The 19345-nt window shown below is 49.0% G+C and overlaps 1 protein-coding gene across 3 annotated transcripts in view; it reads left to right on the top strand.

Annotated features, from left to right (window-relative positions):
• The window catches only part of FAM184B (family with sequence similarity 184 member B), a 156983-nt gene extending 138070 nt beyond the window's left edge, over positions 1 to 18913 (top strand). For 2 of the 3 annotated variants that reach the window (XM_019829717.3, XM_003985503.6), the window contains 8 exons: positions 785 to 938; positions 4221 to 4384; positions 6945 to 7117; positions 8196 to 8342; positions 10258 to 10375; positions 11966 to 12070; positions 13091 to 13290; positions 15035 to 18913. In XM_019829717.3, coding sequence (XP_019685276.3) covers positions 785 to 938; positions 4221 to 4384; positions 6945 to 7117; positions 8196 to 8342; positions 10258 to 10375; positions 11966 to 12070; positions 13091 to 13290; positions 15035 to 15128 — 1155 coding nt within the window. In that variant the 3' untranslated portion in view covers positions 15129 to 18913. Of the gene's footprint in view, positions 1 to 784; positions 939 to 4220; positions 4385 to 6944; positions 7118 to 8195; positions 8343 to 10257; positions 10376 to 11912; positions 12071 to 13090; positions 13291 to 15034 lie in introns of those variants that run through there. The other variant, XM_045056555.1, reaches the window with a different exon arrangement.
• Positions 18914 to 19345: the final 432 nt, after the last annotated feature.

Consider the following 19345-nt stretch of genomic DNA (forward strand, 5'->3'; position numbering starts at 1 on the left):
TTCCAGTAACATATTCCAGGGATTCCCACGTGGACATCTCAGGGACCATTCATGGTTCCTACCCCATAAACCACCTTGAGCTAGCTTTGCTGTGGAGAGATTTCTATTAAAGTTTACACAGCTGCTCATAGAACCCACTTTGGGTTTTGATATATAAGAGAGTTTCAATAAATGAATGTTGAGTAAAAGAATGACTGAATGAATGAAATAATTATAAATGAAGTAAGTAATAAAAGAATAAGTGAACCTAAAGGCAGAGACCCAGCCAGTTCTGAGGACCAGACTAGACCAGAGACTGAAGAAGCTATACGGGCCCCTCCTTCTGTCACTGCTGCTCTGCTCTGCACTCAGCCTTTGGCTGTCCTCACACACAGCTCTCTGCACCTCTCTGGTCCTGGGGCAGGTGCGAGTGAGATGGTCACCTCACTCCTCCGAGTGTGTTAAAACGAACCAACCAGTCAGTGTCTGTCTGTCTGTTTCTTGCTCGCTCTCTCCCTGGCCTCCTAACACCAAATTCCCAATGACTGGCTCAGGTTAGAACAGGTGTCCACTCTGGTCTAATCAGCTGTGGTTTGGGGTCAGGTTCACATGGCACAAAATGGCTGCTGGGGCCCAGCTGTCACTGTCATCCCAGATGGGTTGGGGAATGTCCTCTGTAGCCTGATAAGGCCTCCACCCAACAGTGGTGAGTGCTCTGTGCACCCTGGTGCAGAGGCAGAACTTGGCAGAGGGGACAGGTCTCCCCTCCATTCCCACTTTCTCCCACTTTCCCCGCCCCCCGCAGGCCGCAGAGGAGCGCCTGAAGAAGGAAGCCAGCCACAGCCTGCAGATCCAGCACCAGGCGCACCGGCTGGAGCTCCAGGCCCTGGAGGAAAAGGCCCGGCAGGAGCTCCAGGGAGAGCGGGAGAGGACGCAGGCTCAGCAGGCTCTCGTGTTAGGTAAAGAGCCAGCCAGCCGCCCCTGGGAGGGCCTGGCTACCCCGCCGAGTTCACGCGTGGACACCTGGGGCAAGATGGGGCCCGGGGGTCTGTGGGCACACAGGTCAGGGTGGGACACCGGGGTTGGGAGGCAGGTGTTACTGCCAGTCTCAGTTTCCTTTTCTGGAAAGTGGAGTCACAGTTGTCCCTACCTCATAGGGGCGTTGTGTGGACTTGAGAGATTAAATATAAAGTGCCCAGCATATGACAGGAGCCCAGTGAATGCGGACTGTAGTGTAGGTTTTCTGCTATCCCCAAGCAGAGCATTCCTATGAAACGTGTCATGAGCCGAAATGGCAAAGAGTGAAGAAGCAATTACCATTAATTTAAATGGAAGAAATTTTGAGCGTTCCCAGGCCCCCCAAATCACCTCTCTGAGGCTTTCCTCATACCGTAGGACACATCTTGCTAACGGATGAACACAATAGAGGGAGAAACAGCCCAGATGCTCACAGACACCGCTGGGAGCCCCGGTGCTTGGGCCTGAGATGCTGGATGTGGTTCCCGCGGAAGGCGCTGGGGGGCGCGCGCTGCCTCTGGACCTCTCGCTGCAATATCAGCAGTGAACGCTGTTGTCGCTTTTCACTTTGTTATATAAAAATTAAAATCCTCTTCAGATTTCTCTGGGTTAGTGAAAATAGGTTCTAATGTAGGTGAACTTTTATTTAAGTTTAAAAAAATTTTTTAACGTTTATTTTTTAGAGACAGAGACAGAGCACGAACGGGGGAGGGGCAGAGAGAGAGAGAGAGAGAGAGAGAGGGAGGTGCAGAATCCTAAGCAGGCTCCAGGCTCTGAGCGGTCAGCACAGATCCTGATGCGGGGCATGAACTCACAAACTGTGAGATCATGACCTGAGCTGAAGTCGGATGCTTAACCGACTGAGCCAACCAGGCGTCCCTGTAAGTGAACTTTTGAAAAGTAGAAGCACCTGTATTATCACCATCATCATTATTATTAAATATAACCAGATCGCTGAGCCTTCATGAGAGTTTCATGGGATTGTCTCAACCTCTCATTTCCGTTCGGAAGATTCCTGAAAATCTGGGCAACTTACACCTCCAGACTCCTGTAGTTACTCTGCTTCCTTTGCCTGCGCGGCCCCCCATGATCCTCAGCATGACACTCACCTCCTCTTTCCACATCCAAAACCAGTCACACAAAGCATTCTGGAAGTTACCAGAAGCAGTAAAGATCTCCTGAGTCAAATCGTCTGGACTTGAAGCCCAGTTCCAACACTCACTAGTTGTGTGACTTTGGGCAAGTTACTTACCTACGCTGTGCCTCAGTTGCTCATCTGTAAAATGGGAATAACAGCATCCACCTAGTGTGCTACACAGATGTGGCTGACCCTAGAAACTTCTGTTTTTGTAGATCAACTTTTCCCTCATTTTCTCATCTTCCTTCTCTCTTTTTTAAAAAATATTTTAATTTTATTTATTTATTTTGGGACAGACAGAGGGGGGAGGGGCAGAGAGAGAGGGAGAGAGAGAATCCCACGCAGGCTCCGCACTGTCAGCACAGAAGCCTGATGCAGGGCTTGAACTCTTGAACCGTGAGATCAAGGCCTGAGCAGAAACCAAGAGTCAGATGCTTAACTGAGCCACCCAGGTGCCCGCCTTTCTCACTCTTAGGAGCAAGACAAATGCCTCCCCTTATTTCATGCCTAGCATTAAAGATCATATTGGCCTTACTAAATATTTCTTTTCACACCCAGACGGGGGTCTCCTTAAGAGAATTTGGGAGAAGAGCATTTTCTTTACCTGTGTAAGTGAGTAAGATCTACCTGCTGCTTGGGTGAGCTTTCATTAGACAGCATGTCCCGCTGACTGCACGTCAGCACATCTGCTCTATTTCTGGAGGAAGTGACGCGGGAAGCAGGCAGGAGAGAGAGAGAGAGAGAGAGAGAGAGAGAGATTCCCCAGTTAGTGTCCAGGTGGGACGTGCTAAAGTTAGCAGCATCTAGGGGCGCCTGGGTGGCGCAGTCGGTTAAGCGTCCGACTTCAGCCAGGTCACGATCTCGCGGTCCGTGAGTTTGAGCCCCGTGTCGGGCTCGGTGCTGACAGCTCAGAGCCTGGAGCCTGCTTCGGATTCTGTGTCTCCCTCTCTCTCTGCCCCTCCCCCATTCATGCTCTGTCTCTCTCTGTCCCAAAAAATAAATAAACGTTGAAAAAAAAAATTTAAAGTTAGCAGCATCTAAAAGAGGCAGATTATGCAAGATAAGGCCCAGGGTGTACCATATGTCTCAGGTACACGACAAAACTCAGATCCGGTTGGACACCCCTGGTGATTCCAGCACCCAACAGCAGCTGTCCCTGCTGCCTGTCCCCCGGCCCCTCTGATCCCACAATAGCCTGGTCCTTTCCTGGACAAAAGAGTCAGGAGAGACCCTGGGTACATGCTGGGATTCTCAACACAATCCCAGGAAGAAGGGGGTCGGTGGACTCTATAACAATGAGAGCGAATCACGGGCTTTATGAGTGGTATTGGGTGGGTGAGAGCACCTGCCACAACAGGGGGGTATTAGACATTCCTGGTCCCGATTAGCTACTGCACTGTCTGTATGAGACACACCTGACCTGCTGGTCAGCGTGTGAGGCGCAGGGAGTGTCCATCAGATTACCTGATACACTGGGGTGGAGACCCAGACATGCTGGACGGACAGGTGGATGGGTGTGGAGGGAGGGAGGGAGGGAGGGAGGGAGGGAGAAGGAGGCCAGGGGAGAGAGTGGGTACTAAATGATCCCACTGTAGTTATGCTTTGCTAAAGAGTCTTATTGCACATATTTTTGTGATAAGGGATTTCAAACTATTGCATTAGGTGTGGATTTTTTAAAGAAAATAAGCTGTAGAAATCACTATATTAAAATCCTAGTGGGGAAGAAAGATGATCAAGTAAAATTTTCAACATATCATCAGAATAACTAAGCTTTGCTGTGTTTGATATACTCTAACTTTCAGAGAAGTAAGTTTATGGGAAGTGTTTTGCAATGGATATGCTTTTACACTGTCATTAATTTCCACTCTAAACATCACTTGGTTATTTAACAAATGTGTGTGGAGTATTTGCCCTGTACTATCTTATGGCTATCTTACGGCTTACGGAATTATTGGAACGACGTTTCCAAAGTTAATTTGCAATAACTAAAATACAGAGTCTCGAAAGTCCGTAACAGGAAAGTATCAAACTTACTAGCCTTGAAAATCATCTTCTCTTTAAGAAATGACAGCCCTTTCTTCTGCAGAGTCCCTGAGGCAGGAGCTGTCGGAGCAGCGGGCCGCCTGCTCTGGGCACCAGAAAGACCTGGAGGTGCTGCAGGCCGAGCTGAGGGCTCTGGGCAGCTTGGGCAAGCCGCAGGCCACCGCCCAGTGTCCAGGGGACAGTGAGGACCACGCCGTCGCTGCAGAGGTCAGCACCCCCACTCTGCCCACACCGCACCCCTCTGGGAGCAGTGTCCAGGCTGCAGAGAGAAACTCATAAAGGAGGGGCCCGGGTGCTCCTCATTCCCGTCTGAAATGGGGAAGAGCCTCGCTCCATGGTGCTGGGAGACACTCGATGGGCTTGTAGGCTCCCGTTTTGAAAAGCAGAACACAAGTTTTTTGTGCTGCGTGTCATTTTTAATGCAGATACAATAGCATTTCAGAGTGTCACTGCCTGAGAGGCCCTGGAGACAGTCAGGGTCACTCCCTCAAATCTGCAGAGAATGTCTCAGAACACCTTTCCAGACAGACTCCCTGTCTGCTCCCATGAGTGGGAACTGCCTTTTTGTCACTGAGGTTCAACATTGACTCTCTTTGAGCCTCGTAGTCAGACTTGGCCCATCAACCCCTTCCGGGCACATCCATATTCCCACATGGCTGGCAGTACAGTGACCTCCTAACAGCCCAGGCCTCTCTCCCCACTCAGCCCACCATGTACCATATGGTGTCAGCTATTCATCTGTATAAAGGCTTCAGTGACTCCCTATTGCTATCAGAATGAGCTTCAAATGCCTAAGCCTGGCAAGGAAAAGCCTCACCCACTGGCTGCACTTTGTATCTTCAGTCGTATCCCCTTCTGCTCTCAACGTGGGGTCTGCATCCTGCCTCTGGGCCTTTGCATGTGCCCACTCCCTGCTTGGGACGCCGTCCTCCCTCAGTGCCCAGCTTACCCTCTGTGCCAGTGGTCTCCTCTCCAATTTTAGTATATGTGCCGCCGAAGTCAGCTCTAGGGGGCTCCCCTCCACACCTGGGACCCCACCAGTCTCTGAGTACTTCTGGTTATAGTTCAGCTGGCACTGGTGTCTACCGCATGGCCCTGTTAGGGAGCCAGCATATCATGCGTGTCCTTCAGGGATGTTCTCAACTGGATTAGGAGTCTTTCGAGAATCAGCCATGTCTGCCTCATTTCATCCCTGCCCCCACTCAGCACTCTGCCCGAAGTCTGCACACGGGAGAGTCTTCTCCAGGGTTTGCGGTGGCCAACGGTGGGTTCACGTCCCAGCCCTGCTGAAGATCCGGGGGACGTGGGCATCGTTTGCTCAGGATTGTGCCAGTACTGAGCACCTGAAGACAATCTGTGTTTAATGAGAAATTTAAATGATGACTCACAAGGAGCTCAGCCCAGTCAGTAAAGTCTAGCAGAGGGAAGACAGAGTGTGCCCCAGTAAGCATTCTAGATTGGTGGGAGCCACCCGTACCTATGGGAGGGGGCAGGAGAAATGTGGGGTCGTGACGTCTGCAATGACAAACTCCCTCCCCAAGTGCTATGGATCCTTGGATGGGTGGGATGACACCCGGCCACCAGGTGCCAGCCTTCACCTTCACCTCATTGGAGGGAAGCCCTGACCCCTCTGGGAGGAATAGCAGGGCCTCAGATGAAAACCCACACAGAGAAGAAAGGTGGGGGCGTGAGCCAGGAGGGAAGCAGCCCTGGGCAGCACGAGTGAAAGACGGAAGGGAGGGTACCCGGTACAAGGATGCGTCCTTAAGTTGGCCACCACTGCAGGTAAGTGGTGTCCCACCTGCTGGGATCTTCAGAGGAGCCCTGTGAGATCATCCTCATACCTGTCCCAGCTTGGGACAGAGGGGGATGCATTTATCCAGCAGGTTCTTTCTCCCATTAGTCAAGCATGGCCACCCAGGACCTTAACCAAGCTCCTGGGTACCCCAGGACCTTAACCAAGCTCTAACCATGGCCCCCCAGGACCTTAACCAACCAGGTGAGTGCCAGGTGCCCACGTGCCCATGGGTGTCACACACACACACAAGCCCCAGGGCAGGAAGCAAGAGGTGTGGGGCATGGGCCACAGATGTTCCCTGTGCAAAGCTGTTCTGTGTGGAATGAACAAACGCAGAAACCTTCAGGCATGTTTGAGTGAACTTGAAAACTGAAACATTCACTAACCAGGGGTTAACTCTGACCCCATTTCATTTGGACATAGATTTTTGAATTTCTATCTGAACCACTGGCGTTCAAGTATCATTTCATTTAGCAAGCATTTATTTGGCCCCTTCTGATCCCAGCCCCCGAGCCAGGTGCCATCAGATTGGAAAACTCGAGGGGAGACGGTGCCTTCGGGAAGCCCTCCCAGGCTAGTGGTGGAGGAGACCACCATTAAACAAATGAGCGCACTTCGGTGTAATCGCTCCACAGACGGGATCTGGATTCGGTGATAGCAGAGGAGAGCGGGCTTGTCGCTTCTTCCCCGAGGCAGTGCTTTTGAAGTGGGGAGGGCGCTCTGGGTGGAGTGTTTGGCTTGCCTTGAGTCACGTTCCTGGCTCACCAACGTTATTAGGCTTCGTGAGGGCGGATCTGGCCAACTCGGGAAGCGGGAAAACCTGAAGAGCCCGGATGTGAGCTCCTCAATCGGGAGCAGGAGGCTGGTGAGGGCTCCAGGCTGGGCGGAGCACGGGTCCCCGTCCTTCGGCGGCGCATCTGGGGCCCTTGGCGCCTCCTGAAAACGCCTCTCCCGGGTGCTTCTCCCCAGGACGCGGGCGGCCCGGGCCAGGCGGGCTCCCCGAAGGGCGCCGCGGAGCCGGGTCCGAGCGAGGGCTGCGACCCCTGGGAGGAGAACTCGCAGCTCAAGGACGCAGTGCAGCGGCTGCGGGCCGAGGTGGAACAGCATCAGCAGGAGGCGCTACAGCTCCGCGAGCAGCGCAGGTCGGTCTCCGGGCGGGGCCGGAGCTCCCTTCTCCCTCGCTCCCTCCAGCGCCCCGGGGTGAGCCTCTGAACCTAAGGCTCACCCCCTGGGCTTCTCCGCAAAGGAAAGACTCCCTAACACGCTAGCACTTCCCTGATGTTACTCCCGACGCATGAAAAGGGCCAGTGCTCTAGGAATTCGTCTCAAAACTGCAGGGTTTGCCCTGGGATAGAGGAGGGAACTCTGTTTCCTACAAATCAAGGAATTTCTGGGATCAGACCTTACCGTACTAGAAGTCCCTTCAAAACCAGCCTTAGGGAGGCAGTGCGGTGAAATGGCTCAAGCGGTGCCATGTGAACTCGGGTGAGTCCGCTAGCTTCTCCACGCCCCCGCCCTCATCCGCGAAGGAGGTAAGACCGCTACCTCTCAGGGCTGTCCTGGAATGCAGTGACATGTGGGCAGGATTTAGCACCCGCCCCGGAATGCATGGAGGAAGCGCTGGGTGAACCGCTGTTACTTTGTTCTGGACATGTGTTAGCATGATTCAACCTTGCACTAACCCTGTAAGGTAGCCACTATCATCACACCCATTTAACAGGTGAAGAAACTGAGCAGGGTGTGGCTTGCCTTAGGTCACACAGCTAGGAAGTGATGGAGGAAGACCTACCCCCTATCCCTCCCTGCCTTTCAACACTGGACTGGTGACTCCCCAGGCCTCAGAGTCCCAAGGATCAGTAATTCCCATACACAATCTCAGCCTCCAGGCCTCCATTTGCCCCCCATGAAGGGAGGATTTTCCAGAACACTCCAGAGCTGTCCTCCACTGCTTGCCCCGGAAGGCTTCACAGTCGGGTTTCTCCTTCATGGGATGCTGGGGCAGGAGGTGCTGAGAAGGGGTCCCACAAGCAGGATTTATCCTGGATCCCACAACCCAAGAGATCCCAGGTCTCCTTCCCAGCATCCTGACCTCATTCATAATCACCCCTGCCCATTGCCTCCCACCCCAGCCACCCAGCAGAGCGGGGAGAAACCCCAGTGCCCAAGAGGCTCAGTCCCTAGAGCCTGGGCCAGCCCGGCTGTGCTTCCCTCCACCCACAGGCTGCTGGAGGAGGATCAGCAAGCCCAACGGGCCCGGGAGGTGGAGAAGCTACGCCAGGAACACCGGAAGGAGATGCAGGCCATGGTGGCGGATTTCAGCAGTGCACAAGCCAGGCTCCAGGCCCGGCTGGCTGCCCTGGAAACTGAGTAAGTGAGGCGTTGGGCCCCAGGTTAGGAATGATTAGTAGAGGTACATTTTATTAGGGCGACCAACTCATCTCACTGTGCCTGGGACGCTCCCAGTTTTAAAACTAAGTTTTAAAGTTCTAAGTTTTAAAGTTTTAAGTTTTAAAGTTCTAAGTTTTAAAGTTCTGAATTCCAAGAAGCACCCCAGTCCTGGGCAGTTGGGGATAGTTCATTACCCTCCATCATTTTATGAGACTGCATTCTCTCTGTGCAGGGCACTGGGAATCTGTGAGGAATGAACACTGCCTTATGGGCTTGGTTTGACCCCTCACCCTGGGAAGAAATCACGGGATCAAGTCTACTTTTTAATGAACATTTGCCCCATTCTAACATGCATCACCTCACTGAGTCTTCACAGTCTCCTTCATGGACAGATAAAGAAACCGAGGGGGTCTTGTGCCTGTATGCACACATCTTTATTACTTATTCAACAGATGTTTATTAAGAGCCTACTGTGTGCCTGGAGGTACAGCCAGAACTAAACAAAGACCATGCTCTCATAGAGCTCAAAAATTCTCGATGGGAATTCAGACAAGAAATAAACAGATGAATATTTTTCATATCAGGTATTGGAAGTGCTAAAAGAAAAACAGGATCAGTGTCTAGGGAGTGGCAAGGGTGGGCAAGGAAGGCCTGTCTAAGGAGGTGACATTTAAGCACAAGGAGGCGAGGGAATGAGAGAGCTGTTTGGAGGAGGAACATTCCAAGTGGACACAACAGCAAGTACAATAGCCCCGGGGCCTGCTTCACATGACTGAACAGCCAGGAATAAGTGAGAGGGTGAGTGGCAGGAATTGAGATTGGTGGGCTAGCTGGGAGGGATGAAGGAGACCCGCACTAAACAGGAAGGAGTTTGGATGTGTTCAGGGTGCACTGGAAGCCATTGCAAGGCTTTGAGCAGGAATGACATGGTCAGATTTACCTTTCAATAAGGTCGCTCTGGCTGCTGAGAGAAGAGACTAGGGGGTCAGGGTTAGCAGCACGGAGGTGGAAGATGACCGGTAAAGCCACCTGCCCAAGGTCAAGCCGCACTAAGTGAATCTGTTACCTGTCTGTGCTCTTAAAAACACGTTCTCCACTGTCTCCAGTACAAAGCAAACCATCCAGAATCCAGAGTGAAAGGTTTTATCAGCTACCATCTAATGGGCACTTACCACAGGCCAGGCGCCCATTATCTCGCTGAATGCTCACAACCACCCAGTTTCGTGCCCCTTTTAAAGAATAGGGAACTGATGATCACAGGGAAAGGCTACGCAAGGTCACATAGCCTTTTCCTAAAGGCAGAGTAGGGATTAGATCCCAAGTTATCTCACCCCGAAGTCCCGGCCCTCTTATCAGCTGCACTCAGTAGGTCACCTGCAGCCCTCACCCCCTGCCCCACCGTGCGCAGAGTTACTTCTCTCTGGCTTCGTGCAGAAAGGGCTGGGGGAACTAGCTGCCCGCAGTTCTGAGGGAGAACCAGCTCATGCCGTGCTCCATTTCGGCCAGCAGATGGCGCCAGAGCCACGTCGGCATCAGCCCAGACTTCGGGCGGCCGCAGTGGGGGACATTTTTCTGCCGAGGCCTCTCTGCCCAGGCATCCCTGGTTCTTGAAGCTTCACTGAGGGCAGCGTGTGCATCACCCACGGGCCTTTGGTTCCTTGGCCCCGCAGCCTTGGGGTAACTGGCAGACGTCAGACGTGGAGTTGGGATCCTGAGCTCTGCAGCCAACTCACTGGCTGGTCCCAGGCAGGGTCTCTCGGCCTCCATTTCCCCTTTTGTGAACGGAGACATTAGCTGGCCAGGCTAAGCTCACAGCAGCGTCCCCACCCCATGCACCTGCTTGTTGTTGGGAAAACGGCAGCAAGGAGACTAACTGCATGCCTGTTCCAAACAGACTGAAGGATTCCGGAGAGAAACCAGGGAAGGGGGTGTCCAGGCCAGAGGACGTTCAGCTCATAGGCCGCCTGCAGACCCGCCTGAAGGAGAGAGAGGAGATCATCAAGCAGCTCATGGTGAGGCCGTCAGGGCCACCAGGGGGTCTGCAGGGTTCCTTCCGGAGGGACATCCACTTTGTTTTTGCCATTGCTCTGCCTACCTAGCAATTTTAATCCTGATAACTCTAAAACCACCTTCAGAAGATCCTTGATTACTTTTGTATATTATCTGAAACAATATATACTCACTAAAAAAATTAATACAGAAAAATAGAGCCCCCCCCCCCCCGCCCCCCAAGCACGCAAGTCCTACAGCATCTGCCCATGGTTGATTGGTTCAGTTTTTTCATCTATGGAATTTGGGAAAATCCAGAATGGCTTGCCTTCTGTTGGAATTTTAGTAGACTCAATCAAGCCAGTTATTGTTTGTTGATCTTCCTTTTGTAAAAATGACTACCTGTTTTCCAGTTCGCAAAGCCGCCCAGGGGCCCCCTTAGGAAGAAGTTTTCTCCCTCGGGGTCTGTAGCCCACAGCCACCAAGGCCTGAGGCCATTTCTTTGGAATGCCCCTCCCTCCACCTGCCCCTGAGCTTTCACGCAGTCCACCTCCCTCACATCCCTGTCTCCTGATACTCCATCCATTGCTTTGGGCTCTAAACCCGGCCGCCCCGTGCTCCCTGGTCTGGTGGCAGGTTGCCTGTAGCAGCACCCCAGCTGAACCGGAGGGCGCTGCTTCCCCTGGCTTACGTCCAGCTCTGCAGACGGTGGCTCTCGACTGGCGCCTGTCAGTGCAGCCCACGCTGGGAGGGCTAGTCGGCCACCTGAGAAGTCCAGACACCTTCCCCACCCGTCTCTGCCTCCACCGCTTTAGTGCAAGCCCCTCTCACACGCGCAGTGAACCACTGGACTCCCCACTCACTCTAGCCTTGCCCGCACGCTGACCTCACATCAACCAGGGCAGTCTTGGGGAAGCGTGTCAGATGAGAGCTCGGCTCCATTCTGCACCGCTCACGGCCTCCCGTCCTTCCCCGAGTGAAATCCAGGATCTTCGGCAGCCTGCCAGCCTCACGTCCTCCCACAAACACACACCCCTCTCCTCTCTCACTCCCATCCCTGCCCCTGCCACGCAGTTCCAGGTCAGGACGCTGATGAGACAGGAAAACTTCACCACTAACTGAAAATTAAATGATACTAAGGAATAGCTTGTTTGCTAGATGTGACAAGAGAATTGTGCTATTTTTTTTTAAAGAGTCTTTATCTCTTAGAGATAGATGTGGATGTTTTAAAAGATGAAATTATACAATGATTAGAGTCTGCTTTAAAAATAATACAGCAGGAGAGAGAAAAGTGGACAGTGACACGCATAAACAAGGTTGGTGATATAGTGATTGTACCAGCTTTTAACCTTCAGATGCCCAGAGTAGCTGGTTCTCTAACTGCCCAAGACGTTTCAAATAAGCTCGCCCTTCCCTATACAGAAGCTGGGGACTCAGGCCACAGGACTAAAGGTGCTTCCTCAAAGCTTCAGTGGACGGCAGCTGGATCCCCACACATCCTCCCCCTTCCCCTGGGCTTTTCCTCACGGTTTCTGCCCTCACTCGACCATCTTCCTTCAGGTCAAACCCAGTGGTGTGGTCAGGCTCATTTGGACTCAGTTGTGTTTTTCCAGGAGGAGAGAAGATTTCACTGCGCAGCCTTCCCCAGCGCCGTGTCCCATCGGAACCGGTCTTTCTCTTTCAACCCTCACCCAGGATACTTGACCCCCTCCATGAAGGTAAATGGGTTCTGCCGATTTCAGGCATTACAGTGCTGCTGGTTTCATTTTCCTGAAGGTAACTACAGCTTACTTATCAGCGTGCTGGCATACAGTCAGAGGAATGTTCACTGAAACTAAGACTCATGGGGAACGGTCCAAATTATTAACAAACAGTATTTATATCTGGCGAGGCAGATTATGTGTACTTTTAATTTCTTATGGGTTTTTGTATTCTCCGAGTTTCCCATAAACATGTCACTGTTAATAATGGTTATATCTGGATGATGAGAGAAGCGAACAGGAATCTCCCACTTTTTAAAAAATGTTTGAGAGAGAGTGGGAGCGAGTGCAGGAGTAGGGGAGAGGCAGGGAGAGAGAATCCCAAGCAGGCTCTGTGCTGCTGTGCTGTTAGCAAGAGCCTGACACGGGGCTCGACCTCACGAACCATGAGTTCATGACCTGAGCTGAAATCAAAGAGTTGGATGCTCAACCAACTGAGCCACCCAGGAGCCCCAGGAATCTCCCACTTCCTTTTTTTCATTACATATTTTTGGAATTTGTTATAATGAGAATATTCACATCCAAATCTCTCATCTGCTGTAACAAAATCCTAAAAGTGCTTAAAATGTTTAATAGTTCAAAGGACAGTAAACCTACCCTAAGCTGAACAGATGTGAGTTCATTTATGATTTTTATGTATGCCTCTCAGTGAAACAGTGTTGTTTCACTGCAGAAATATTAATGCATTTGAAGACAATGGACCCAGCTCCTGTTGGGGGTCTTATATGGCCTTCTAATGTCTAAAAAAAAATTTGAATTACCAAACACATGTCCCCAGAGGTTTTGGGCAAGAGATTGTGAACCTGTGTTTCATAAAACAAAGTAGACTGGAGGAAGAAATGCTTTAAAAATAACATGTAGGTATATAAATAAAATTACTGCCTCTTCTCCCATATAGTTTTGGTTGGGTGGGCTTTTTTACTTACAATAATGACTCTTTAGGGTGGAACTAACTGGCCTTTCTTTTAATACAAACAGAAAAAGAAGCTGGAGGAAGTGCCCAGCCGAGTGGTCAGCGTGCCAAACCTGGCCTCCTACGCAAAGAACTTTCTGAGTGGTGATCTGAGCTCCAGGATCAACGCCCCTCCAATAACGAAGTCACCCAGCTTGGACCCCAGCCCTGGCTGTGGCCAGCCTTACAAACCCACCCAGGCTCTAGATGTGAAAACTGCCACAAGGTAGGGGGCAGGGTGGGGAGTTGTTGATTCCAGTTTTCCATAGATAGGGGGGAATTCAGATTCCTTTCTGGCACCTCTTCAACACCCAGACTTTGGGCAGGTAAAAAGGACAGGGAGACAAGCCCCTCCCTGCCTTGGACAAATTACAATCCAGACAAATGGGAAGGTGGTGTAAGAGGAAGGAAGGATGTCATTCTTTAGACAAGTACTATTCTTGGTACCAAGTTCCAGAAAGTCTTTTTTTCCCTCTCATGGATGAGTAGATCACTTAGCTAGCCGTGTCAGTGTGGGTAACACAGAAGCTGGACTCTAATCACCTGGCCCTGAGGTCTGGACTCAAATTCTGGTCCCTTGTTCTTACCTAGGTGACTTTGGGCAGGTTACTTGACCTCTCTAGGTCTCCATTTCCTCACCTCTAAAACAAAGATAATACAGCACCTGCCTCACCAGACTGTGAGACTGAAGGAATTAATCCACAGGAATTAATTAGCACAGAACCTGGTACAGAAGCATTCAGTCGATTTCCACTATTATTACTGCCACTACTATTATCATTAAGGTTATTTCTCAAGATTTATTGTATCATCTGGAGATTTTAAGGCCTCTTAATCTGGGTTGGTAGCTCATGCATGATCAATCATCTCAGATACCACCTTATTTTTCCAGAAACCCTTGCAACATGTTTCTCTTTCACAATCATTTCCCCGTTTATTAATTCTCCCTCCTATCCAGTCTTCTTTTCAGAGGCAGAACTTGACATTCTGTGCTTTGAATTTTGCATTTCAGAAATGGCTCCTTCTAAAATGTTCTTTTTCCAGGGATGCCTGGGCGGCTCAGGTGGTTAAGCATCTGACTCTTGATTTTACTCAGGTCATGATCTCACAGTCGTGGGATTGGGCTCCAAGCTGTCATCTTGGGATTTTCTCTCTCTCTCTCTGTCTGCCCCCCGCCCCCCACCCCCACTCGCACTTGTCCTTTCTCAAAATATAATAATAAAAATAAAGTGTTCTTTTTCCAAAGGCCCTGCATACCTGCGGCTATTGGGACAAATGGGAGGCACAGACCTTTATAAATGTTGAGTGGCAAGGACCTCCTGTCAGTCAATGAAGGAGGCCAGCCCTTTTGTTTCAAAGCTGCAGAAACTGAGGCCTGGAGCCCTAAGCACACCCCTGTATTAACGGCTAGAGCCAGCTCCTGACTCTGGCTGTGGGTTCATCTCAGTATCATACACCTGTGAATAAGCTAGGTTCCCAGTTTTATATGAAGCTTCACAAATGCAGACAGAGACCAGTCAGCAGGTATACATCGTACTTTCTTGCTTACTGTTTCCTCTTTTCAATTTATTAGGCTAATGTCACAGTCTTATTGAGGTGCGAACACATTAGATAACTTCTGAAGAAGCCAGACATTATAAGGCTGTGTTGATTAACTGTTTCATTCCTTACCTTTTTTATGAGGTTTAGTGTTCAATTTGTGCCTGAAATATAAGTTTATACAATATGCTCATTAGTCTTAAGTAAAACAGTGGAGAACCTCATTTTCGAAACAGGAATTAGATGTTCCCTTCCCACCCCATCTTTCACACCTTGTGTCTAGCCATGAGTGTTGGCCAGTTATACTCACGGTCTTTCAAAGAGTAAAGCAACAGCTTTACTCCCTGAAAGATAGTGGGGTATTAAGTTGTTTACTGAATAATTTTCAAAGCCATCTAAAACAATCTTTTTGTTTGTTGGTTTGTTTTTAGGACACAAGATGGTGAAACAGCCCAACCCAAAGAAGTCCAGCAGAAACAGGGCTCTGCCCACCAGGAATGGTTTACCAAGTATTTCTCTTTCTAAACTGAGTCTCAGGATTCCATCACAAAGAGGACACCTGAAACACATGTAAAGCATCTGACTGAAGGAATGAACTAAAAAACCAAATTAACTTGCTTGTGACATGATTTATATATAATAGCCAAAACAAATTTTGGCATTAATATTTCATACTGTTTCATTGTGAAACCAGTGCTTAAACAAAATTCTTGACATTAAGGTGAAAAACAAAACAACATAAACCAGTGTTATCAAAATGCACCCACAGGAAATATTAATGTTACTGATGACCCTCACATTGTATTTCTAGTGTCCATAAGATTTCATTCCACTTTGTGGAATATCAGGCTTTGTGATTTCCATGATCTACTTTAAAAGTGGTTTCACTTGTCCTTAGAATGCTAGTCATCTCCACTTGAAAAGTATTTCTGTGTAAATGACAGAATTACAAAATGCACATTCAACCTCACTAGGAAGAATAAAAGTTCGAAATACTCATGAAAACCAATTACAAACACAAAACAAGGCAAAACTAGGAGTGGATGACAGCAGCCCTTGGCACACTTTGACCGAGTGCTCTGACTTCCTAAGTCCAGGACCTGAAGTAGACGAGAGAGGGGATAACACCTACCTCAAAAGGGGCTTTTGGAGAAGTAAGCAAAATAGGATAGGTATGATACCAATCACGAACTGGAATTAACCACTGCCAGAATTTTTCTGTGAATAACCGAGCCTCACTCTGTCATAGGACTGTAGTTTCAACTTGGTCACTTGTGAAAGTTTCTAGAGTATTCTTTGAAGTCAAAGATCTACTGAGCCCATAGTCTTTGGGCCTGGGCCCTTTGCCTCATGGTGCATTGCTTCCCCATCACATGGATGCTCAGTACTGTAAGGGAATCGGGACTGGCCATTCATGGTGCTGACCCATGTCAGTCCACACTGAATAGTCTGACCTTCTGATGGAGCAGTGTGATTTGACAAGACTCAATACAATTTGGGCGAAATATGTTCTCAATCCTTTGGTGCTGGCCCCACACGTGGCCATAAACATTTATTCTATGCACTGTCAAATCTTTGCTCTTTGAATAAAACTTTAAACTGGGCAATTAAAAATGGCTGTGACTTGTATTGTTTTCCCAAAGAAAGGTGAAAGTAGATGAAGACAGTTTGGAAATAAGAAATTCACATTAATCTCAATCAGGTCAACTTTAAATGAAAAGTAGCTGCTTACATAATTTTGGGAGAAATGCAATTACAACTCAAATTACAACTGACAATTTAAAGGTAAAATCACTATCTTTTTTAATGTTTTTAAGGTTTATTTGTTTTGAGAGAGTGAGCACACGTGAGAGGGTAAGGGGCAGACAGAGGGGGAGAGAATCCCAAGCAGGCTCTGACACACTGTCTCCAGGGCTCAATCCCACCGACTGTGAGTCATGACCTGAGCCGAAATCAAGAGTTGGACACAAAACCAACTGAGCCACCCGGAGGCCCCTAAAGGTAAAATTCCATCTCTAATCAAAACACGTGGCCCCAATAAGATAATTTCTTAAATGAAAATACTTGTTACCATACATGTAACATGCCATGTTATTTCTCAGTATCAATTTTTTTTAGCGATCTTGTTTCCTGCTTAGGGTGAGCACTGTAGGATTATGCTTGCATTCTGTTTTAAGAACTAAACTAGTTTTGTGTTTTAAAAACTAAACTACGTACAGATAGTTGTACTGTTTATCGAAACATTCTTCCAACACTGCAACTACTGATGACTAGCAACGTAGGCTGCACTTTAACTCGGCATGACACCTGCTGCAGGGACAGAATTTTATTGAGACTCTACATCTGTTTGATTTCTTTCTTGTTGCAGGTGAGTGAAAGATTCTGTTAAATTTCTAGATTCCACACTGCAATAATTGTATCTGTTAACTAAATCTGAGCATGCTTCTATCATTTATTTCCTTAGGACACATTCCTTGGGTATCTAAGTAAAGCATCAAAGGATACATGCTTAAGCTTTTTGATATAAGCAGAATTATCATCCAGAAAGTTTCTCTCAAGGTTCCACCTTCACCACAGTGAATAAAATCCTCTCTGTACCCTAGATAATACTGACAAAGAAACTCAATTTGATAGATAAAACATTCTTCTGGTTTTTGGGTATATAATCAGATTCCATCAATCTCTCAAGAGTGAGTGGTCCAGACATGACAGTGATGGCTTGGGGAAAACAGTGCAGATGAAGAGAAATGAACTGATTCAGGATTGAGTCAGGAGGGAGAAACAGCAAGATTTGGTGATAAATCTTGTTAGGCTCTTTTAGGACAGAAGGAGGGGCTAACATACGGCTGGAGCAAAACCGGAAAGGAAGATTGCTGTAAAGTGTTTCTTAATTAGGGTAGAAAAGACTGAACTCGCTCAAGAAATGGCTGCATATTGTGTACCTGAACCCTTATTAGCTGCTCTAGCATTGATGTAACATCCAACACAGTAGTTGTGAGTGAGGCTACTTGGTCTATATTCTCTCCAGGATCCACCTGGATTCTGCAAGGGCGACGTTAGGAAATTAAATGGAGCTGTGATAGGGAGCTGTCCCTGCATTCTTCAGATTTCTTAGGTAGGGCTAATCTCCACCATCACCCCTGGGGATGCAATACTATTTTTGATCTACTCCCTCCTGCTAGTTCCTCAGCTGTCTCCCCTCACCCTACAGGTGATAATCAAAGATGCCCCAGGCACTCAGAGTGGCTGTTGACTGTTAAGTCCTGTTAGTCATTATCCCTCCATGGGGAGTCAAGACAGTGAGGTGCTAACCAGCCAACTCCACTGTTCTTGTACACAGTATGCCCCCTTACCTTCCAATGTTTGGTCCTTGTACTGACAATGTTCCCTTCCACTGGGACGTCTCCCTGTGGCACCACTGGTGGAATCTTCAGCAAGTGGGCCACTGGCAACTACACCGCCATGGGTCTTCCTTGCCAATTGGGACAGTGCATGAGCCAGTCCCCAGGCCCCATCCTACTGCCTGCTCTCAGACCACGTCCACTAACAGCCATGTCAGTCAGGTCCTCCAGGAGCTATCTCCCAAGACACAATCAGAATTAGAAAACATTTATTCGGGATTTCAATGGCCCTCAGCCAAGGACCACCAGAAACACATCTGCAGGGAGCAAGTTAGGTTTATTACTTGTTGCAATAGGGAGAATGCTCATTGTGGAGATGGTAGGGCTTCTCAGAAAGTGGGTGTTAGAACCTATTTCAGAATTCTGGCTTTGGTGAGTGATTTCAGACAGCCTAAGGATGCAAGGGTGCACTCTAGATTGGATGCTGTAAACAAGTCGGGGCAATTCTATGACTGGGTGTCTGAAAGAAAATTTTATTTGTTCGGAGCACAGACTAGAGTGAAGATAAAGCTGAAAATAGTTAAAAAAAAAAAAAAAGGCAGTTACTCACTTCAGTCAGAAGAATGTTTGGTGGGTTAACACTGTGACCTTATTTTTTCTCTGAGCCTAGACAAAATGATGAGGTGCTTTTGTTTTGTCCTACTTTATCATGGTCTTGGAGCAACTCTGAGTTGGTATTCTGAGACTGTTCATGTCCAACAGGAGAATAACATGGCCTAGCTGGATAAGTGTCCATAACACAGATCAGTATCTGGATGTCAGGGACAGGTTTTTCTTCCCCTTCTCAGGAAAAACCACCTGTAACATAAAGGGAAGAGGAAGCCTAAGGCAAGAAGAGCCTTCAGACTATGGTGCAGGGTGACACCAGTGAAAGGGAGGCCGAGGAAGATTTGGGCAAAGAAGCTCAGACAATAAGACAGCACCAAGAAGTCTTGGCCAGGCCAGTGGGAGCTCCAGAGCAAAGACTGCCCATGAGGAGTCCCATGATGAGCAGGAATGACCTGGCTTCAGTACCCCACCTGTGTCTGATCACAGCCAGGGAGAGTAAAGAAGATGAAGTGGCCGGTAACCATCATGAGCACAGTAATGGCGGTATGGAAGAGGCAGGCTGGAAAAGGAGGAAGAGAAGGAGAGATGCTGGAGACTGTGAACGAGGGGCAGGGAGATAGGGCATCAGCTCAGGTACCGAAGGAATGTTGAAGATGGGAGATGAAGAACTCTTGTGAGCCGCAGGGAATGATCCAGGAGACGGGGGATGTGGAAGACGGACACCACCCAAGGATTAAGCCCTAGAGAAGGTGACTGGCCTGGGGCCCAGAACCCTGGTGGAAAGGCTGGTCC

Source organism: Felis catus, chromosome B1 (genome assembly GCF_018350175.1).
Source record: "Felis catus isolate Fca126 chromosome B1, F.catus_Fca126_mat1.0, whole genome shotgun sequence".
In the NCBI taxonomy this organism is placed as follows: domain Eukaryota; kingdom Metazoa; phylum Chordata; class Mammalia; order Carnivora; family Felidae; genus Felis; species Felis catus.